The sequence below is a fragment of the Anolis sagrei genome, chromosome X (genome assembly GCF_037176765.1).
Source record: "Anolis sagrei isolate rAnoSag1 chromosome X, rAnoSag1.mat, whole genome shotgun sequence".
NCBI classification, from domain to species: Eukaryota; Metazoa; Chordata; class Lepidosauria; order Squamata; family Dactyloidae; genus Anolis; species Anolis sagrei.
Genome location: NC_090034.1, coordinates 26,034,105 through 26,057,716, shown reverse-complemented (window position 1 = coordinate 26,057,716; position 23,612 = coordinate 26,034,105). Strand labels below are relative to the sequence as shown.

Here is a 23,612-nt window from a genome sequence, read left to right as displayed (position 1 = left end):
GTAGCTAATGGTTCGAAAGGCGGTTTGGTTAAGTATGAAAGCACTAATTCAAGGCTCCATGATGGAACTATTGGGGCTACTGGAGGCCTAGTGTTTGCCATTCCCCGTAGGAAGAGTTTAACTAGAGGGTGAGTGAAGCAAGACGGGCGACCGTCCTTCCTTCGGAACCAGGAGATTGCTGCCAGGTAACATTTGATAGATGAGTGGGACAACCCCGCGTCCGCTAGAGACATAAGGAAATCTAACACTAACTCTATTGGAGCTGTTGTGGGACTTACCCCCTTATTGTTAGCAAATGCACTAAATTTTGACCATTTATACACATAGGATTTCTTTGTTGATGCTTTATGGGCCGCCTCCAAAATAGCCTGGATATTTTTTGACAAATTAGAAACTGGGATTACTGGTTCGGCTGTATTCTCCACGCCGTCAGTCGTAGGTCCTTTACATCTGGGTATAACACCTTGCCTCCCTGTGTCGATAGGAGGTCTGCCCTGTTGGGGAACCTGAAGAAAATTCTTTTGGACATCCGAAGCAGAGGGGCGAACCAGGGCTGCCGTGGCCACCACGGGGTCACTAGGATACAGCTCGTGTTCTCCCTCTGCATTTTCGCCACCACTTTCAGCAATAGGGGAAAGGGCGGGAAAGCATACATTAGACGACCCGACCAGTTCTGGAGAAACGCGTCCCCCAGACACCCCTCCTGCGGACAAATGCTCTGCCGTGCGCAAAAAAGGGTGCATTTTGTATTGGCTGCGGACGCAAACAGGTCCACCTCTGGATAGCCCCAAGCTCTGAAGAGCCTGGTTGTCTCCTCGTGATTGAGGGCCCATTCGTGATTTGCCAGAGGTTTCCGGCTGAGTGAGTCTGCCAGTGTATTGTCCTCTCCCGGGACATGTGTTGTCACTAGGTGAATGCCTCTCTCCAGGCACCACTCCCAAATCCGGAGAGTGAGATCCAACAGGTGAAGGGAATGAGTGCCGCCCTGTTTGTTTAAATAAAACATGACTGTGGTGTTGTCTGTTAGAATGTGGACGGTCTGACCCTCTACGATCTTCTCGAAGGACTTTAGTGCTCTGTCGACTGCGAGCAGTTCGAGAAGATTTATATGTGATGTTCTTTCTTCCTCTGTCCACTCTCCCTGGGCGGTGAGACCCTGTGTATGGGCACCCCATCCCGAGAGGGAGGAGTCTGTTGTAAGTATGCATGTAACCTGTGGAGCATGAAAAGGGTAGCCCCTGCACACCCACTCCTTGTCCCCCCAGCACCGGAGGGATTGACGGACAGATTCGGGAATGGACAGTTTGGTGTTTTGACTGTCCAGTAGTGGGCTGTATACCGATATGAACCAGTATTGTAGTGGGCACATACGCAGTCTGGCATATGGCACCACCGCAGTAGCAGAGGCCATGTGACCTAGGAGTGTCTGGATTTGTCTGGCAGTAAGGCATGGTGCAGAAATTGCTTGATGGACCAAGGCCTGTAGATTTACAAATCGGTCGTCCGGAAGGTAAGCCCTCTCGGTCGTGGAGTCCAAAAGGGCGCCTATGAAGTGGATTTGTTGAGTTGGGGTCAGAGCCGACTTTTCCACGTTGATCACCAGACCTAGCGACTGTATAAGAGACAAAACAATAGAAAGATGCGACTGAATCTGGGCATGCGAGTCGGCCACCACTAACCAATCATCAATATAGGGAAATAAAGACACGCCCCTTGTATGTAGGTAGGCAGATACAACAGACATACATTTAGTGAATACCCTCGGGGCAGAGGACAACCCAAAAGGTAACACATTGAACCAATATGGGTCATTTTCCACCATAAAGGAGAGATATCTTCGGTGGTGTTTGGCAATGGACAAGTGGAAATAGGCGTCCTTCAAATCTATGGTTGCAAACCATGCCCCCTTGAATAATAAGGGCAAAATATTATTTAGAGTGACCATGCGAAACTTTCTTTGTTGAACGTGTTTATTTAACGATCTGAGGTCCAAAATGGGTCTTAAACCACCCGTGCGTTTCTTAATGAGAAGATAACGTGAGTAAAAGCAACGCGAAATATCAATTTCATTAACTGGAGATATAGCTCCTTTACTTAGCAACATCTGAATCTCATCCATCAATGGCTGGGAGGAAGGAGTTCTGCGAACATGACCTACTCTAGGGAGGTCCAAAAATTCAATAACATAACCATTGTTAACGATAGAGAGGACCCACTTATCAGTGATAATCTGGGCCCATGTACTATAAAATGAGGACAACCTATCACCAAACATACATAACTGGGATGTTGGCTGAATAGGAATAGTATTAACCCCGGTAATTACGGCAGAATCAATGGCCTCAGATCCACAAGGTGTCACGTCAAAGACGCTTCTTTGGATTCCCCTGTGGTTTCCCCTTGTTCGTCCAATTTTGGGGCCTTCCTTTGGAAAAATAGGGACTCCTCCTACCAGACTGAAAACGATTAGATGAGTAATTACGGCCTCTATTTGTACTAAAAAAGGAGTTTCCAGAATTTCTCCGGAAGTTTGAATTGTAAGGGTGCCACCGCTGCCGTTGCTGGGAATAAGGCTGCGATGTAAAACCAAACTTATTAGCTGCCTGTCGCACATCTTGTTTCTCTTTAATCCTGACGTCTATGTCAGGGTTAAAGAGACCCTCCTCATGGAAGGGCATGTCCTCTGCTAAAGCCCTTCCTTCCTCAGATAGATTTGAGGAGCGCAGCCAAGCATGGCGGCGAATCGAGGTTGCTGTCGAATATAAATTTCCTGCCATCTCCGCCAGGTGCTTTGCAAAATCCTTCTGTGTTTTAGATAATATGACAGCTTCAGCTTGCAAAGCCCTAGGGAATCGCTGTTTGTCAACCGGTAACATCTCAATATACGGCAATATCTTGGCCCATAAAAAGCTCTGATAGCCACTGAGGTAAGTAGCATAATGCGCCATGCGCGTGAGAAGGCCTGCGGAGAGATGTGCCTTTTTACCTAAGGTATCAACTTTCTTCCCCTCCCTGTCTGGTGGGGCAGTAAGAGAATTTTTAGGGCGTTTTGTTTTTGCAACCTCCGCTACCACAGTGTTGGGTTCTGGGGGAGCTACCACCCATTTGTGACATGAAATATCAATTTTGTACAATGTATCAAGTCTCTTTGGAATAGCAGGAACTAGTGTAGGTGATACATCAACTATACGTGCCAACTTCAACAAATATGGTAATACAGGTAGAATAGTTGTTGGGGATGAGACTTGTTCCTCTGAAGGGAACATCGGATCATCCACGTGCTCTGGTGTCTTGGGAGCAGGGAGATCCAAGGCTTTCATCAATCTCCCTATAATAGCATTGAACTTATTAAACTCAGCAGATTGTATGACTGATGTCGTGTCATTGTCTCCCTGACATAAGTAGTCTGGCACGTCAGAATCCTCCGATGCACTGTTCACGTGCTCGGAAGCTTGTTGCACTCCCTCAACTTGAGATGCCGAAGCATAACATTGCGGTGTTGACACATCCAGAGTGGGTACAGGGTCATCACCTTGTGCAACATTGACGGCTCCAGTCAACACTTGCGTTGTCAAAGGGATGTTATTTGCAATGTCATTTCCACTAGATGAGTGTTGAGTAGCCATCACAGCAGATGGGGATAGAGAGCGATGGGATATACAGTGGGGCCTGAGTTCCGCGGCCGCTGACGTGGAGGGACCCTCTATATCTGCAGGGTGCACTCTCAGTCTAGGATTCCCTCTACGGGGATTTCCTTGCTCATGACTAGAAGCATGAGGAGTTTGGTTAGGCACGCCATGGTCCATGCAATTCCCACAAAAACACTGTAGGTGAGGATGGCATTCCGTGTGGTGACCCCCCCAAGGTGGATAAGGGGGTGGATAAGGAAAATAATGACGCCTATGGGGCTTCTGTCGCCTTGAGCGTCTTGATCTTGGAGTGGGAGAGCTTGAAGAAGAAGATGATGATGAAGATGAAGAAGAAGATGGGGAACGTCTATGATTCCCCCGTCTCGAGCTTCCTCGATCTCGGCGGCGGCGGGATCGAGAACTGTGCCTTGAGGGGGACCTCGAACGCCTTGGGCGCTTGCTGCCCCTCCTGGAAGTGTGTTCATACACTAGTTCTTCAGGGCTTCTCCCTGCTTCGCTCCGTATCGGAGCAATAGGCTCCATCAGCTGATCGCTCCCCCCTATGGGAGGAGCGACGCTCAAACGTCCTCCCTCCTCACACTCGATGCCGGCAGGCGGAGTTAAAACAGCGCGCTCCGCCTCCACTGGTCGCCCTGCCGCTGCGGGCTGAGTTGCGCATGCGCGCTCAAAACACTCTCCAGCCTCGGTATCAGCGCCAACCGCTTGGCGTGCAGGGAGGCTGCCGATATCGGCTGGAGCCTGCCTTTGGACCTCTGTCTGCCGATGTGGGGGTACCAAGCGAGGCACGGCTGTTTCTGGAGCTGAGGCAACTTCCTCAGCCATTGAAGGAGGCTGGCTGGGCGACAAAATCGGCATAGGAGGGGTAAGTCTAAATGGCCTCGCTTCCCCCTCGCGCCTCTCCTGCGCCGGAGTGGCTGTAACATTTTTCTCAGCCACTAGAGGGCCCAAAGCGTTGTCCCTCGGCTTCGATGAAGGGGTTTTTGTAAGATGAGCTGCCGCTCCCTCATGTGCGGCCGTCTTCTTACCCACGGCCACTCGGCCATCTTGGGAAGTTTTGTCCTTGGTTTTTTTAACTTTCTTCTTAATTAACGTCCCAGAGCTTGCCTCAGGCAGATCGATCTTAATTGGATCTGAAGAAGGCAAGAGTGCCCTCTCATAAAGAGCTGCCTTCAATCTCAAGATCCTGTTCTTCCTGGTCTGTGGTGTGAAAGCTTGGCAGACCGAACAGGATTGATACAGGTGAGCTTCACCAAGGCAGGCGAGGCAAAGCTCATGGCCATCATTGTCCGGCAAGATGTTAGGACATTTTATGCATTTTTTAAAGGAACTCGTTGCCATGATTGGCAAGAAACAGGTAAAATATTCAAGTCTTTAAATACTGATCTAGCTCGCCAGAGATAGAAGGTCCTCCACTGCTTTGTTTAGCGCGGATGAAGAGAACTGACGGTTGGCCCCGCCCACGGGCTATATATACCAGGGGAGGGGGGGCGTGGCCTATCTAACTGTCATTCTTTTTAATTTGGAAGGTTCCGAATGCTGCTGCACGAGCGCAGAGAATATCAATTGTATGCTTCGCAGGGACTATGTAAGGAAATATATATTTTAAACTATAAATTATTGTTTTCATTACGTTGTGTCCTCATACATTTCATTATTACAACTTATGTACAATTTATGTAGCTTTTATACAGTAAAGTAATACAATGTAAGAAATAGATGTGGATTATGTGCAATTGACAAATGGTTCCGGATTATGTTTTTTGGACTTTGTGGTTTTAATGTTAATTTTAAGATGTTTTAATTTTTATAGTTTTAATGTAAATGTGTACTTTAATTGAATTTTTTGTCTGTTTTATATGGCATTGAATTGTTACCACATGTAAGCCGCCCTGTGGTGAAAAGGGCTGGATATAAAGATGGTAAATAATAAAGAAATACCTATGTCTGATAAGAGATGGGATTAATTCAGTTTGCTAGCGAAACTGAATGACTGTTGTGAAATGATGCATGTTTAAAAACTGTGTCACCAGTGTGAAATGCTTGGAAAGCTCTGCTTTAATACATCACAGCTATATCACATATCAGCAGATCACATTTCTTGGCACGTGTATACTCTGCAGGCCACACAGGCATGTCCATAACGCTCCTTTAATTATTCCTCTTTCATTAGCACAGGAGCCCTATATCTGGAAGTGTTCTTTTTAACAACAAATATGTACTAAAGCACTGCATTTTCCATTTCCATTCTGCCATCATTTCCCATACTTGCTACTCACACTTGCAAAATGTGGGATATGCCATTTGTGGATCTTTGGCCTACCAACAGCAAGAAATGCAGTCAAAAATATGTATTTAAACAAGAAAAAAACCAGCAACATCCTGTTATGGTAACATAAGTTCTGACATCACCATGGTAACCCAGATGGCATAATTATTGAGAAGGAACCGCTCATAAAAGATTGTTGAGACTGGCTGCAAAGACAATGGGCATAGCAAACTACCTTATATAATAATGTCAGATCACTGGCCCTTCTGTCTCAGAAAAGAGGGGAAAATATTTAAAATGCCTGGAAGATGGTCAGAAAATATGAATCACAGGAAAAGTCTTGGACTGATGAAAATATTTTAATTTTAGGAGTTCTTTTGCACAAAATCTGCATTTTTATTTTTGCGGGAAAAAACACAATCCTGTTTCCTTCACAGAAAACACTGTTTTCTCTGCACACAAAAACCTCTTGCAAATCTTGCAGAGTAAATCCCAAACTGCCAATATCGTCTTTCAAAAGTGCACCATTGTCAAATGTTTTCAGTCGGCAGGATGGTGTGCCCTGTCCCTAATCTATGATCTTTCCAAGTTAAGAAGGCATTCCACGCGAGACGGGAGGATGTAAGAGGAACAGAAGCTGCGTTATATAGGCCACAGGGACATCCAGCTCACTCTTATTATTTGCCAGAAGCTTCTCAATGTGTCACATAAAGAAGACCTTCCCTTAGCTATCTGTGACCTGCTGCATGCAAAGCAGGTTCTTTGCCTCTGAGCCATAGCCATTCCTGCCAAAGGAGCACAGCACCTTACCCGATAGCAGGCAATGCCCACTCCCAGCCACGTGAGACAGGTTGGCGATTTCTTGCTGGCCACCAGGTAGATGTACTTTGCTTTTTCGTACTGCCAAAAGAAGAGGAGAGCAGCCAATCATGCCTGGGAATTATTATTAATACTCTCTGCTCCTTATTTACTTTGTACTTTATAGCACGGACAAAAAAGACACTCCCTCCTAACATACAGGCACATGAAGAGTTTTGCTGGATCCGACCTTAGGCCTCAAATTTTATGTTTTAAATGGGGATCATGTCTCTGGCTCGTTTTTACTTTCCAGCTTTGAGGTCTGGCAAGTAAAAACAAAGCAAAGCTCTTCACATGCCTGTATGTTTTTGGAGGGGGAGGGGTCTACTTTGTGTAGAACAGAGCATAACTTATAGAGTAAAGCATATAGGGTTCAGGATATAAAGCAGGGTTCCAGGTGGTGGATCAGAATGTGTGCATTACTGAGAACAAAGAGAGAGGCTAAAGTCAAGCAGAAGTCCTGCTGAAAAGTGAACAGAAAACTGAGAACCTCTGCATTTCTATCTATTGCAATTAGTCCAATAATAAAGAATTTATTAAATCAAGAATAATAAAAGGGGAGAAAGAGTTATATCCAAAAGTAGCAGTCCGGATATAAACAGCAATATGCAGAAGCAGTCAGAGTTCAATAAAAGTCTTTAAGAAATCCATGGAAACTTCACAGGAACTAGAAATCCAAGAACAAAGCTATAATCCAAGGTAAAATGCAGGAACATGAACACAGGAAACATAATCCAGGCAAACTTCTTCCAGGGTCCATAGGCATAGACATGAACATGAACATGAAATAATAATAATAATAATAATAATAATAATAATAATAATAATAATTGATGTTGCCATACCAGGTGACAGCCAAACTGACGAAAAACAACAGGAAAAACTCAGCCATTATCAGGACTTCAAAATTGAACTGCAAAGGCTCTGGCATAAACCAGTACAGGTGGTCCCAGTGGTAATCAGCACACTGGGTACCGTGCCAAAGGAGCTCAGCCGTCATTTGGAAACAATAAACATTGACAAAATCACGATCTGTCAACTGCAAAAGGTCACTTTACTTGGATCTGCGCACATAATTCAAAAATACATCACACAGTCCTAGACGCTTGGGAAGTGTTCAACTTGTGATTTTGTGTTACGATATCCAGCATATATATCTTGTTTGCTGTGACATATTGTGTTTTTGTGTCAGAATAATAATAATAATAATAACAACTTTATTTTTGTACCCCGCCTCCATCTTACATGGGGCCACGGCCAATCAACACAGTTAAAATGTATAACAACAGTTGTTGTTGTTCATTCGTTCAGTCGTCTCCGACTCTTCGTGACCTCATGGACCAGCCCACGCCAGAGCTCCCTGTCGGCCGTCACCACCCCCAGCTCCTTCAAAGTCAGTCCAGTCACTTCAAGGATGCCATCCATCCATCTTGCCCTTGGTCAGACCCTCTTCCTTTTGCCTTCCACTTTCCCCAGCATAATTGTCTTCTCTAGGCTTTCCTATCTCCTCATGATGTGGCCAAAGTACTTCAACTTTGTCTCTAGTATCCTTCCCTCCAGTGAGCAGCCGGGCTTTATTTCCTGGAGGATGGACTGGTTGGATCTTCTCGCAGTCCAAGGCACTCTCAGAACTTTCCTCCAGCACCATAGTTCAAAAGCATCTATCTTCCTTCACTCAGCCTTCCCTAAGGTCCAGCTCTCACATCCGTATGTGACTACAGGGAATACCATGGATAACAACAGTACAAAACAAAATAAACAACAACATTACAACAATATATAAAACAAGTATCTTGACTTACAAGAAACAAAGACTTGAAAACTTGGCCACATGAACAGAAGACTGTTCCCACATGGCACAGTTGTCTTTTCTGAATTGCTGAAAATCTAACATCTACTTTAAACTCACCAAAGCATTCATGACATCATCCCTGCCACATCTGAACCTGAAACTCTTATCTCTAACTCTCTCAGAATGCCTTAATTGTCTGGTTTTCACGCCTTGAGTCCTGAGATCTAATCTACACTCTCTGGAGACCTCCGGGACTATCTTCCATCTGGAAACCGATGTCCTCACTGCGGAAGAACATGCGAATCAAGAATAGGGCTCCACAGCCACCTACGGACCCACTGCCAAGACACCACATCTGGAAGACCATCATCCTCGAGCTACGAGGAGACCTCTGCGCCTTCTGCGTCTTCCCAACTCTCCAGGGAAAGTTCAGTTTCACTTTCCTCGGTATGCACAGCATCTGCTGGTTCAGGGTCAGGCCAACCTGTCTCAGACTGACCTGTCTGCAAATCTCCTTGAATGCTCTTAGATACTTCATTTTGAAACCTATCATCCTCATCAGAATCATCTGGCCCTTGCCAGGCTACAACACTATCATTGTAGAGATATGAATAGATCTGACTGCTAATCAATCTCCTAGCAAGCACAATTGTTTGGAGTTGTAAAATTTGCTGAAGAACACTGAAAAAAAGATGATGTAACCTGATGGATAAAATAGTAAAGAGTAGAGACATCACACTGGCAACAAAGATCCGCATAGTCAAAGCCATGGTATTCCCTGTAGTAACCTACGGATGTGAGAGCTGGACCTTAGGGAAGGCTGAGCGAAGGAAGATAGATGCTTTTGAACTGTGGTGTTGGAGGAAAGTGCTGAGAGTGCCTTGGACTGCGAGAAGATCCAACCAGTCCATCCTCCAGGAAATAAAGCCCGACTGCTCATTGGAGGGAAGGATACTAGAGACAAAGTTGAAGTACTTTGGCCACATCATGAGGAGACAGCAAAGCCTAGAGAAGACAATTATGCTGGGGAAAGTGGAAGGTAAAAGGAAGAGGGGCCGACCAAGGGCAAGATGGATGGATGGCATCCTTGAAGTGACTGGACTGACTTTGAAGGAGCTGGGGGTAGTGACGGCCGACAGGGAGCTCTGGCGTGGGCTGGTCCATGAGGTCACAAAGAGTCGGAGACAACTGAACGAATGAACAACAACAACCTGATGGAAGGCTTCCAAAGATCAAGATAAAGGGCTGAGCTAGATTATTTAAGATTATAGTGTTCTCTAAGATCAATAATAAGAAAGCTACTAGAGAGATGCAGAAGATGCAACATCTTACTTCCCAAATCCTGTAATGTAATGATTTGTATGATACCTAGGCATACAATGGGATGCAATGAAAGCAATGTTCCCAGATCTTGACATGTCTGTGTTTCTCCCTAAGACGATTGCATGCATTTGTACTTAACACAAGTGCATGCAATAAATAGCCTAAAAGATTACCTACGAGCCTACTTGTTTTGTCTCATAAATATGCTGAGATTCCAGTAGTTAAGAATGTTCAAGAGGCATGCTGATATTCACTCTTCCTTTTTGGCTTTCACCACCATGAGGAAATGGATGCATAGGCGACCAGAAGGAGATATAATTAGACCTAAAAGGGAATTTGGCCTCTACCAAAGTAAGTGCAATCTAGATACCATGTCCGGAGCTAAAGAGTATCTCATTTTCATCTTTAATTTTCTGCCTCCTCCTCACCTCCTTCTCTTCCAGATAGATAGAACCCAGTCTCAGGTATACGAAATGGATCTCTTTGGCATCTGTCACAAAACTGATGGTTCGCTCATAGCAGGCCTTTGCTTCACTGATGTTCCCCGTCAGGAAGGAGAGGTGCCCTTTCTGGGCCCAAACATCTGGATTCTGCAGAAGTCAGCGCAAGGGTAAATAAATAGGTCAAAAGTATATAATCTTGCTACAGGGCTGAAATTATGTCTTCAAAAACAATGGGAGGAAGATAAGGTGAGGGGGATTTTTCTGTGAGAAAAACACACTGATATCTTTGTGCTTTAATTGTGCTTTTCCTACATGGCAAGAGGTTGGACTGTATGTTCCATGTTATCCCGCCCAACTACATTATTCTATGACTCTATGTTTTGGCCTAGGAGCAGCCAACTTGTGTGTATTTGGATCCCTCCACAAGACAATGACATAGGAAAGCAGTGGTAAAACGTTGCAGCCTGGTCAGATTCTGAGCACTCAGAAGATGAGGAAGGGGTTGTTGGGATAGATTCAGAGGGCCCAGAGGAGGATAGAAGTGGCCCGGAAATATATGTTTTAGAATCTCCCGACAGTTCTCATGAGACTGGAGAAAGCAATATCAGTTCTCATGAGAGTCTGCCAGAAGTGCACGCTGAGAGAAGTGTGGGAGACAAATGTTTGTCCAGATCAAGCACTTGGAACTTCAGAGGCAGAGCGTATAATAGAGACAGACTTGCTTTTCCCAGTGGCTTAGATATAAGGAGAGGAAAATCAGGTGTGTGGGGAATGATGTCATGGGAGGGTTTGAGGCCTTTTAAGTGGTTTTCTGCTGGTACAATTCCTTGTGAGAGCAATGTTAAATTCAGGTGAACAACTCTTGGTTCCTGGTCCTGCATCTTTGGATTCCTGTATTCAAGTTTCTAATTTTGTTCCTGTTTCTAGTTTCATGTGTGGAATAGGTTGCCTGCCTTGGATTCATGCTATCATGTTTATGGATATATCTGTGGATTGATTCTCGAAACAGTATTTGAAAGATTTTGGAATTGTGACTATCACGGAAATAACTTTTTGAACGTTGATTCTCTTTTTTAGATTTGCTAATTTTTTATATACTCTTCTCTTAATAAACTCTTACTTATGGGATTCCCTGGACAGAGAGTGGTTTGTGGTGAAAAAAGGATTTCAGGGCTCTAGTGCAATACAAAGATTTAAATAATAGTACCAAATGGCTAAGAAATTGACATAGTAGAGTCTGAGATATCACTGAAGTGAAGTTTGTCAAAAGTTTGGGGTCCCAGGTGATATTGGAGAGCTGCTTTTTAACTTCTTCACCACCTAACAAGTCCCAATGAAACTCTAGGCTGCACCGTCCCCAAAGCAGCTCCTTCCTTGTCTTGCATGTGTATGTTTGGACAATTGGTGCCCAAAGCAGATACTTGCCAGGTAATCTATCTGGTTGGCCATTTCAAGACATTCCTCCGTCTTGTCGTACTCTGCCTTGAGGAGGTACGTCTGGGCCAGTATCAGGTAGTAGTCACAGCTGGGGCCTCCGTGAGGACAGAGCAGTTCGTGGGCCAAAGCCCTGTGGACAAACTGAAGGGAAAGCCATATGCATAAAATGACAGGGCGACCGCAGGAATATCAAGTATCCCCTTTGTTGTAATTTACCTGGGTTGACTTTCTAGTCCACTCTTCCATACTGCCTGCAGGCTCTTCCCCCAATAGGCCTTGTTTATTCTCTCCATTTGCTCACTTCCTCCACCCACCAAAGACAATGGAAAATGTACCTGTGTTCCATAGGCTCTGGCTACTGAATGCCTGGCTATGGACCCTTCCTTGACTGAGCGGCACCACTCCAGCCTTTCAAACTCTGCAGCCGGATTCTCAGAGTTCTATGTCTGCAGAGTTCTGGCTGCAGATGACCTCGTCGTGGCCAATGACTTGATATGAACATTATCATCCAGTCCCCTATTAAAGTGCTTCTAGAGTTTGCAAGAAGAATGTCTTTTACTCTCAAATTTTTCATTCTCTTTTGCTTCTCAAGGTAGAGGTTGCCCTTCTTGAAGGGCTTTAACCCAGATTCATAACAGCATAACTATGCCTCAGGTTTTGCAATACAATCACTATTGCTTTCAACAATTGTAATGCTCACTATAGTTAATACCTTCTAATGGTTCTTTCTAATGTGGGCAGTGAAGAACATCTATATTCTGCCAGCTTTTCAATGGATTTTATTTGTCTGTTAATTGTACTATTTTTTCTTTCTAGTCCCATTTTTCTTTCTTGTATTTTGTGTTATTGTATTATTGAGGGCACTTATGGAGGAGAGGAGGCTCAAAGACAGTATATAAATGTATAAATAAATACTGAAAAAAAAATTTTTTGTCATGTCAGGAGCAACAGCTCCCGTTGTGAGAGAATTGGCCGTCTGCAAGGACGTTGCCCAGGGGACGCCTGGATGATTTTTGATGTTTTATCATCCTTGTAGGAGGCTTCTCTTATGTCCCCGCATGAGGAGCTGGAGCTGATAGAGGGAGCTCATCTGCCTCTCCCCGGATTCGAACCTGCGACCTGTCGGTCTTCAGTCCTGCTGGCACAGTGCTTTAACCCACTGCGCCACCAGGGACTCCCACTGAAATAAATAAACAAATAAAAGGTGCAGCCAATGATGGTTGTCTTGAGGCTCCTCAAATGACACATCAGAAAAAGTTGAGCATTCCCTTATGCAAATCCAAAATGCTCCACAATTGTCTACGTGGGTGGCTGAGATAGTGAAACCTTTTCTTTCCAGTTCAATTGACACAAACTTTATTTTAGACTTACCTGGAGGGCATTGGCCTCCAGCAAAAAAACGGCTGCCTCCATAAAGATTGTGACGGTGGGCACCAAAGGAAGCACTGGTGCCAGTTCTGCTTCAAACGTCACCCCAACGGATTTGGCTCCCTCTGGAATGAAATGAATACGTTGAGGCATTTAAGGGTGAATATACTCAGATGGCCTTTTTGGCTTCCAAATACTTTCACTGGATAAAGAAATGGAATAAGAACGCCTAAAGTGACTGACGAAGCTACAATAAGGGGGCGGGCTTGGGGAACTTTAGGAATGATTTTTAGAAATATTTGGTTCTAAGAAGCTGTTTGAGAAAAACCTGCTTCATTGCTCAATTTGGGAGGTGTGCCTTTGGGCGGAACTCATAACATAAATTAATAATCATGTGAGCACAAGCTGATTGGACCCTTAGATATCCATATGGTTTTCTCAGAAATCACCTGTTTTTGGGAAAATGGAAATTTCATAGAAATTTAGCACCACACATGAACACACTTCAAGCAGCCAGCTAATGAGGAAAAGACACCTGATTTATGAGAATTCACATGTTCTGCAAAAAATGGAGTGTATAAAACTCACCCATTTTGTGTTTGAGGTGGCAGTTTCACTTTTACCTGCATTAGCAGTGCTGTTCACCTATTTTCTGGCCAGAAAATAAATCTGGTTGTTTTAACCTAATCCAGTCCATTTGTTTTCTCTTCCTGAGCCTTTTCTCTGATCCTGCATCTTCAATAATCCACTACAATAAGGTCACTCCATTTTTTGGTTGCTGTAGAAGTCGGAATTCTCTGCTGCCAATGCAGCATGCAACATCCCCTTACCAAAACTCACAATTTAAGCTGCCGAAGTAGGGATTTTGTAGGGTGTACTGGGTGGGAGTCTGTTTTCTTTCTGCTGCTTGTGTAGAAAGTGGGATTTGGGGACCAGAAACCTGGTCTAATCCAGGCCAGCCTATCAGCCTGCTTTGCCTCCCTGGGCTAACAAATAGGAGGCTTGACCCATTTGTACGCAGAGTCCCTCGCCCCTCCCTGAACATCATGCCATCCATCCAATGGCCAGATTTATGCAGTCTGGACACTGAAACCATTGTTCTGGCTTGAGCAGGGTCTCTTCAGACCCCGGGCTTCCTGATGCCTGTTTATACTCCAAGAATGGCTCTGCACCCCTTTGCTTGATTCCTCTCTGATCCTGGATGTGTGGCCTCTCACCTTTTGAAATGCCCATCTTGAGTTTACTAGGGATGACTGACAGCCTCTTGGATGACTTTGGTACTGGCACTTGTTCCTCTTCTGGAAGAGAAAGGGTCAAGGTGGGCTCCAACAAATCAACCTGGGTTTTCATGGAGGTCTCCAGAGTTTCTTCGGAAACTAAAGGGAAATCAGCAAAACAAATTACAAATAAAAAATGGAAAAAAATAGAAGACAAAGCAGCAGCTAACTTCATCTGTATCAGGCCTGGGCCAACTCTGTCTCTCCAGGTGTTTTGGACTTCAACTCCCACACTTCCTAAGATTGTCTGGGATTCTTGCCATTGAATTTATTTGGTTAACTCATGATATAGATCTTCAGATAACAGCTGACTGTGTGGTCAGTCAAGATAAGCATTAGCTTTACAATGCTTCAAAGTGCAAAGAGCAGATCCCATGATGCATTGACACCTTCTCCATGCCCACAGGAGTCACACATGTGATGGAGAAGGGGGTTGGCTTTCTCACAAACCTATTACTGTGGCCCATCTTTGTAGCATCATCCCATTCCACGAGTTCCCACCTGAAATCTTTAATGGTACAGAAAAGATGAGGTGATCAGCACTGAATGGTGTTAATCCTACAACTGACCTCATAGTTTCGTACATTCTGCACATTCTAAACTTGAGGGGTTTTGTGTTTTATTCTCATTGTTGCTGTGAACGTTTATTTGTTTGAAATTCCTTGGATCCAAATCATCCTATTCCAGATCTCATTATCTTTCTGCCAATGGCACCCCGGCATACCCAGCTCCTCTCCAGTTGGTATTATAGACCCCAGTCTTGACCCAGGGATTTTCCGTCCTCCTCCGTCCGCACTTTCAGGAGGTGGCCTCTCTTTGGCCAGGTGGGCTTTCTGCAGTTTGGAAGCCTCGTGGAAGGCCATCTCCACCCGGATGGTGTTCTCCTGCATGTCATAGAACAGTCCTGGGGGAAAGAAAGGCCAGAACATTGCATCAGAATAATTCATGGGGAAAATTTCAAGCCCAGCTCTCCACTGGCCTTAAAACATGGGATACATGTGAAAATATATAAAGTGACTCTTAGGAACTTTTGGTGTGTGCTTCCAGGCAAAATTTGAATGAAAATATAACAGGGCAGCCCAACAAGGGGTGGAAATTGGGCTCCACCCAGTAACTAGTGTCCCTCACTTTAATAGGTCTTCTTCCAACTTTCATTAGAAGACTTTATAACTAAAACAACAGGCCTGACACAATGTGGAGTAGAAATGGGCAAGCTGTCAGACTGAATGGACTAGAAGCACAACAAAATGCCTTGTTGTTAATTGTAAATAAATTGACTTGAACTTCTGGCGATCCCATACATGAGAAAACTTCAAGTCGCTGTATCATCGATAGATGTTGCAGACTCATAGCCATTGCTTTTCTGATTGGTTTCATCCACCTGGAATGAGGTTTCCTATTTTCCTACTGCCTTAGTGTCTTTTTTAGTGAGTCATGCATTCCCATGTTAGATCCAAAGTATGACAGCCTCACATTTTGTCATCCCAGCTTCCAGGGAGTGTTCAGTCCTGATTTAGTTTGGGACCCATTCGTGTGTCTTTGTAGCAGTCTACAGAGTCTCCTCCAGTACCATATGGGTTGGTTTTCTTCCTATCAGATTTCACAACCATAAACAGAAATGGGGAATACTATGGCATGGACAATCCGAACTTTAGCATTCAATTCTATATTGTTATACTTCAGGATCTTGCCTAATCCCTTCCTAGCTGCTCTTCTTAGTCTTTTGATTTCTTGACAACAGTCTCCATTATGACGAATGACTAGGAAAAAGGTAGGAAAACTTTTGAACTGATTCAATGTCGTTGTCGTCAGTTTTAACATTAAGTAAATCATCTATGGCCAAGAAATCAGGAAACTGGACAACAGAATTTTCTAAAATCAAAGGTTTGTTCCTCATAAACACATCCTTTACACAACTGAACATGTGATTTCATAAATAGACATTTCCTGAAGGGCAATATAAAAATAAAATAGACCACAGTGCAAAACGTACCTGGGGAAACCTTGTCTTCCTTGTTACCAAAAAGGTTCAGTAACTGGTTCTTTACAATTATCTGGGGACAAACAGTTGTCCCCATATAGGAGTACTGAAATGGTCACCGAACCTCTTTGATAACATCCTGAGCCTTAGAACTTCTGCCACCAGACAGATGGAATCTTATAACTGAGATCAACAAAGAGCTCTCTATTGTGGGTAGTGGTAAGAAATATGAATAAGCCACATGCACACAAATCTTGTTGCACCTAAGATTGTCCAGGCCAGAATGCTGGAGGGCTCTATGCAAGTGGCGTCCTCAAAGTAGACCTCGGCATCTTCATACTTCTCAAGCATCACAGCCACAATGCCACAGAGGAGCAAGCTGGGGAGGCAAAAACCACTGGTCATTAGAAAAACATGTTTTATGGCATTTTCATTTTCATATGGTTTTTTTTTAAAGAGAAAGTCATTAAAATGTACAGAGCAGTGCAAGAAGGAATGTGACAAGACACCCCCACCCTCGCTCCCCATTATAAGTAATGGGAACAGGTGTCTTCCCAATTGCTTACAAGCAACAGGAATGAATAACTTTGTAAAAGTAACTTTCCAAATTCTATATTGTTATCTGAGGCATTGGAACCCCCGGTGCCGCAATGGTTTAAACCTTTGTACTGGCAGGACTGCTGACCGAAAGGTCAGCGGTTCAAATCCGGGGAGAGGGGTTTTTTCATGTTAGGAGTGACTTGAGAATTGGCTGTCTGCAAGGACATTGCCCCAGGGGATGCCCGGATGTTTTACCATCCTGTGGGAAGCTTCCCTCATGTCCCTGCATGAGAAGCTGAAGCTGACAGGTGGGAGCTCACCCCCCTCCCTCTGTCAGTTCCCTCTGCCAGCTCCAGCTCCCCATGTGGGGACATGAGAGGAGCCCCCCACAGGATGGTAAAACATCAAACATCCAGGTGTCCCCTGAGCAACGTCCTTGCAGACAGCCGATTCTCTCACACCAGAAGTGAATTGCAGTTTCTCAAGTCGCTCCTGACACGAAAAAAGAATCTGAGACATTGCGTTCACAGTACATATTACTTAAATGTCAAAGAGGGAGATGTTCCAGTCCTCTGCCACCAATCCTCCCTGCTTATCCTCAGATCCAGTGTTACCTGGGCAGGTGATTGGCATCCAGGGCAAGGGCTTCATAGAAGCATTCCTGGGCCTTGAGCGTGTCTTCAGTCAGCAGGCAGAAAGCACCATAATCCAGCCAGCTTCCAATATCTTGGCGGTCACGGGCCAGTCTCTGCCAACACAAATGTCACAGCACCCTGACTGATGAGGAAACACAACTATCTATAGACCCACCAAGAAAATCCAACCAATGCTACGTTCAGCAAAGGACAAGAGGGATCCTCTCACTTCCGAAGGAGTCTACTGTATACCATGCAGCTGTGGACAAGTCTACATAAGGACCACCAAACGCAGCACCAAACACGAATCAAAGAACATGAAAGGCACTGCAGACTATTTCAATCAGAGAAGTCAGCCATAGCAGAGCACCTGATGAACCAACCTGGACACAGCATATTATTTGAGAACACAGAAATGTTGGACCACTCCAACCACCATACCAGACTACACAGAGAAGCCATTGAAACCCATAAGTATGTGGACAATTTCAACAGAAAGGAGGAAACCATGAAAATGAACAAAATCTGGCTACCAGTATTTTAAAAGTCTAAAACTATAACAGTAAAACAACACTCAAACATAGGGCAATTCCAGAGAGGAAACAATCAGGGACAGCTAATCACCTCTCAACAAAAGATTCCCCCAGGCACTAACAAGCCACACCAAAAAAACTGCCAGGATATCAAATACTAATCAAGGTGGCCAACTGAAACATTCACACCTACCTCCAACAGACAAGAATTCTTTCTCTCACTCTGGACATTCCACAGATATATAAACCAAATTTTCCTAGTTTCCAACAGACCTCACAACCTCTGAGAATGCCTGCCATAGATGCAGGCAAAATGTCAGGAGAGAATGCTTCTAGAACATGGCCATATAGCCCGAAAAACCTACAACAAACCAGTGATTCCAGCCATGGAAGCCTTCGACAATACATAGACCCAAGACTCCAGAAAAGATTAACGGGGCGCATTTGTTCAACCTCCCCTTTCCCAACTTCCTATCTCTCTCCGGAAGAGACATGAACACTGCAGAGGAAATAGCCTTTCCCATCTCTAGATTATTATCACAACTGAGAGAACAGGATATAAATGGCTGAAACTTCCTTTCTCTAAGTCTCCAGCTCTGCCTTAAAACTAGAGACACTTTCTGTGTTCTGCTTTAGGAGAGAAAAAACAAACGTTCCTTCACCTCCTGGTAGTAAGTTGATGCCAAGGCAAAGTCTCCATTCGTTTGGGCTTCGCGGGCGAAGAGTCGGAGCTGGTCGGAAGTGGTAAAGGTGGGAGGAGGAGGGCTTCGGCTCTGATGGGACAGCATCTGGCCAAGGGGAAGGAACGTGGAAACAGATTGGATACATACACCATTGGGTCAACCAAGGTATTTAACACTCAAAACAGGCTCTGTGTGTGAGGCAGTAGATGGGACAAGTGATTTTGCTGAGTCTCCTGCCCTACTGGATTCCCCTCATGAGGCCGGCCTCTAAACATGTTTGTCAGCACAGATGAAGAGCCTCTTTTCCACTATGACAAAAGCCATGAGGCATGGGGCTGCGGTGGTGCAACTGATTAAACCGTTGAGCTGTTGAACTTGCTGACCGGAAGGTTGGCGGTTCAAATCCGCAGGATGGGGTGAGCTCCCGCTGTTGGCCCTAGCTCTTGCTAACTTAGCAGTTCAAAAACATGTAAATGTGAGTAGATCAATAGGTACCATCTCAGTTCAATGGCGCTCCATGCAGTCATGCCAGCCACAGGACCCAGGAGGTATCTACAGACAACACAGGCTCTTTGGCTTAGAAATGAAGATGAGCACCACCCCCAGAGCCAGAGATGATGGGGAAGCCTTTAGCTTTATCTGTGTGTCTGTGTGTCATTGTTTCAAGGCACTGAATGTTTAGCTTATATCTGTATATGCTGGAATCCATCCTGAGTCCCCTCAGGGAGATAGGGTGGAATACAAATAAAGTGTTGTTGTTGTTAGAGCAACATTGATAATCACCTTGTACATATTCTCTGAATATTCAGATGAGGCACAATGTCAAGTGACATTGTAAATGATGCATACCTTTCAAAAAGTATGGGCACACTTCCTGAACTCCCCTCATTTATTTAGCAGACTAAAATTATGGATCCAGGAAGGGCACTTAGATCCTTGGGACCAAGTTCAAGCTTCCTGGACTCCAGATTCAGTCTTTGGGGATCCCCCAGGTGTCCATAAACTTGGCTTAACTTATAACAGAATCCCAAACTGATTCCAACTCCAGTCATTCACTGGGCAGCAAGGCCAAGGCAAATAAGCACTTTTAAGAGGAAGGTTGCTTTCCCAAACTTGCCTACCATACCTGATTCAAAGCCACATGCATCTGATCCATTAGGTACACATACAATTCACTCAGGAAAGCTTGGAGCTGATCCAGGTTGTCAAATGCATTTGTTCTCAAGTACTTCTCTCGCACAATTTTCACAACTGCATGCTGCAGGAAATATAAAACCGGGAAGAGCCAAATAGATTTGGAAGAAGGAAAGATAACTGAGTGCTGGCTGATTTCAACCACTCCACGAAAAACCCAGATGGAAATAAGGGTGGTTTTTAAACATCAAGTAAGAAGCAGAAACATGGGAAAATGTCAAGCACCTGAAACTAATTTCTCATATTTGTACAGAGAGACATGGACTGTGTGAGCAGCAAGTAGGGGTGAATTGGCTGCAAGAGAGCACCTACCTACCTTGAGTTGCTCCTTGAAAGCAAAGTATTTCCCAGAGCTGTTGAGTTCGTAGTTAAGCTGGCACTTCTGATCCTCCAAAACCTGGCTGTCAACTACCAGCCCTTCAGCCAACGGTCTCCCAAACAGCTCGTGGTATTCGTCCAGAATGGAGGCAGCAATGCTAGTGATCTCAGAATGGTAATCCTCCACAGCCTAAAAGGAGAAAGGAATAGGAAACATTTTAGAATCAACTTGTGACTGGCTCTCTTTGGGTGAGTCTAAACTATCCCAGAAAGCTGATGTGAGAATAAAGTGGATAAAATATGTTTACAAATGCATAGCCTAAGCTTTGATTATAAGTATTTGACAGGTAAGGTCTCTTGAGAACCCCAGAACGCCTCATTTTCTCAGAACGTTTTTGGCCTGCAGGCCCATGGCTGACCACATAGGAGACATTGACAGTGAATGGCCGAATTAATTCCCAAGGCTATGTACAGTAAGTGCTATATTTCCACAGAACAGCCAAATTGGTGCTTGGGGTAATATTAGAAGCTTTGAGACAATCTAATTTAAAAATAAGGCAGAATCCAGGTTTTTAGCCCTTGGCAACGCTGATGAAATCTTAGAAGCTGGAGAAGTGGCTAAACAATCTTTCTGGCACTTGGAAGGTAGCCTTCAGTGCTCAATCAAGATTGCCAGTGCAAAACAAATTATGTGGAGCCATCTATTCATTTTGCAGTTTTCCCCAACATGAAAGTGACAAAGATTTGGATGTTGTTTGTTCAGCCAGAGTTCAGAAAACACTCCAAACAGACTTGCCCTGCACCGTCCATACCTTTTTGGCTCCTGCAGTCTTTCGAGGGAGTTGGGGCCGTGGAGGAATCATCTCTCTCACCCTGGGAGGAGGAGAAAACGCTGTTTTCTAATACATTGGCTGTTGACTTTTATGATATGTTTATGTAAATAGAATGTTTTTTACTAGAGGAATTAAGGAGTGTGGTGCTTAGAGCTTTGGATGATGGATATATCCCAAATCACTGTCAATACACACCGGCTGGCCAGCTCCTCTGGCAAACGCTTAGGCACCAACGGCTTGTCCAACACAAACTCTATCACCAGAAAAGTCCCACTTTCAATATATTGCTGAAAAGACAGATTGACATCTTCTTAACATCACAGCTTGAGTTTTAGAAAGCTCTCATTATAAACCATTTCTGATTGCAAAAGACAACGCTGAAGAAAGGAACTCGTAATACAAATCCTTATACTTGTGTTTTATACATGTACATAACACTTATATGTATATGTATATTATCTATCAATAATAATAATAATAATAATAATAATAAACTTTATTTAAATTCCACTCTATCTCCCCGAGCAGACTCAGAGGAGATTACTCAATACATATATGGCAAAGATTAAATGCTATTATACAATTAACAACAAAGACAGACAGTACATAGAGGTAAGGCTCCTCTCTTTTTCATCTGGAGGCTGTGCTCAACTCGGTCATGGGAAGGTGCTGTTGTTCCATTTTTTATGCTGAGGAGCCCGTTGTCCTGATTGAATTGCCAGTATGTTTTTCAGAAGTGTCTTTTATTTCCCTGCCTAAGCGGTACCTATTTATCTACTCACATTGTTTGTTTTCGAACTGCTAGATAAGCCAAAGCTAGGGGTGATGGCGAGAGCTCACCCTGACCCATGGCTTGAACTGCTGACCAACCAGTCAACAAGATTTTCTGTAAATGGCAGTTTAATCCGCTGTGCTAGCTGCAGCCCTGACTTTATCATAATAATGATAATGATAAATACACACACATACATATAGTAATTTTCTGTAGAAAATGGAGATTTGATTTTCAATCAATCAAAACTTTCTGATTGATTGACTGAGATTTGATTTAGTATGTGACCGCTAAAGAGCTTTTGACTGTTTGTACGTAAAGCCACAATAAAAATGAATTTTCAAAACAAAATGTGACGGGAGGAAGAAAAAAATATGCAGACTGAGGAACGAAACAAATGTCTGGGGTTTAAGCAAACAAGGAAAGGAAAGGGAAAATCTAAGAGGAAAAGGCCATCAGAAATAAATCATCTCCCCTCCTCCACTCCCCAGTATTCAAGGAAGTGTAGCCCCAGATTTCTATGGCAAAGCCTCATCTTAGCTTCGCCTGACATTAAGTCTAGTTTTGCCTGACCCTGGGGATTGATGCTCATCTCCAGTTCTAAGCTGAAGAGCTGGCATTATCCGTAGAAACCTCCAAGGTCATGTGGCTAGCATGAGGCACCGTTACCTTCTCACAGAAACACTACCTATTGATCTACTCACATGTGCATGTTTTCGAACTGCTAGGTTGGAAGAAGCTGGGCCTAACTGCAGAAGCTCACCCCGCTCCCTGGATTCAAACTGCCAACCTTTTGGTCAACAAGTTCAGCAGCTCAGTGGTTTAACCCGCTGTGCCACCAGGGGGCCCTGCCCTCATCTTTACATTAAGCAATATTTGATCCACTGCAGTTTGCAGTTGCATCAATCCCAGTAACCATGGCTACAGGAAAGGGGAACTAGATGTAGTCTAAAGACACTGTGTGAGCTTTTCAGCTACCAAGAAATTACAGCAAATCCAGGCTTTTTTGAGCCTGCTGGATTTTCCAAGAGAGCCAAAACACAGCCCAAAATGGCATTAATAACAGGAAAAATACTCTTATATCCCAGTCACCAGTTAAATATGCCGGAATATTCCACTCATTTGTCTAAAGCCAGACTTCATATAGTTTAAAATGCAGCATGAAACCATAAGTGCTGGAGAATAAGAATGAAATTCATATTCACGTATTCCTGCCACAGGCTCTTCACTTCCTGCTACAGGCTCAATTTAACTCAAGTTTGCTTTGGGAAACCATAGTTCGTAATTTCAGCTGCTGCTGCTTTGGCCAGAATTGGCAATCTATCCCCCTTCCTGTCAAGACCTCTGCCACATTCCCTGAAAAAAAAAAAAAACCTTTTGGAGATCTGGAAAACCTTCTGCAGCAGGATTTTGGCACCACGGAGAGCAGCAGGGGGAAGGGAAGCCCTTTTTACAAACATGGAATAGCAAAACACACAGTTGGACATTGGCCTACGATTCACTCAAGCCCTTCGAATCATGATGGGCCAACATGAAAATGATGTGGCTCACAACCTGGATCCAGAGGTCATGGCAAACTATGGTTTCTGAAAAAGAGGAGGAAAGCAATTAAAACGAAACTCTATGAGGAGGAGGGAGGGAGGGAAAGGTGAACTGTGAATAAAAAGCTCATTCAAACGCACTGATGTTTCTCATCAAAGATAAATTTT

At 44.2% G+C, this 23,612-nt stretch overlaps 1 protein-coding gene across 1 annotated transcript in view; it reads right to left on the bottom strand.

Moving 5' to 3' along the window:
• Nucleotides 1–23,612, bottom strand: part of CFAP70 (cilia and flagella associated protein 70) — a 59,445-nt gene that overhangs the window by 7,672 nt on the left and 28,161 nt on the right. Inside the window, exons 13-25 of the mRNA XM_060786286.2 lie at nt 21,327–21,418; nt 21,111–21,171; nt 20,297–20,488; nt 19,913–20,044; nt 18,766–18,891; nt 17,550–17,683; nt 16,659–16,774; nt 15,139–15,318; nt 14,355–14,513; nt 13,141–13,262; nt 11,758–11,910; nt 10,318–10,479; nt 6,727–6,816 (exon numbers count right to left, since the gene is read on the bottom strand). Coding sequence (XP_060642269.2) covers nt 6,727–6,816; nt 10,318–10,479; nt 11,758–11,910; nt 13,141–13,262; nt 14,355–14,513; nt 15,139–15,318; nt 16,659–16,774; nt 17,550–17,683; nt 18,766–18,891; nt 19,913–20,044; nt 20,297–20,488; nt 21,111–21,171; nt 21,327–21,418 — 1,719 coding nt within the window. The remainder of the gene's footprint in view (nt 1–6,726; nt 6,817–10,317; nt 10,480–11,757; nt 11,911–13,140; nt 13,263–14,354; nt 14,514–15,138; nt 15,319–16,658; nt 16,775–17,549; nt 17,684–18,765; nt 18,892–19,912; nt 20,045–20,296; nt 20,489–21,110; nt 21,172–21,326; nt 21,419–23,612) is intronic.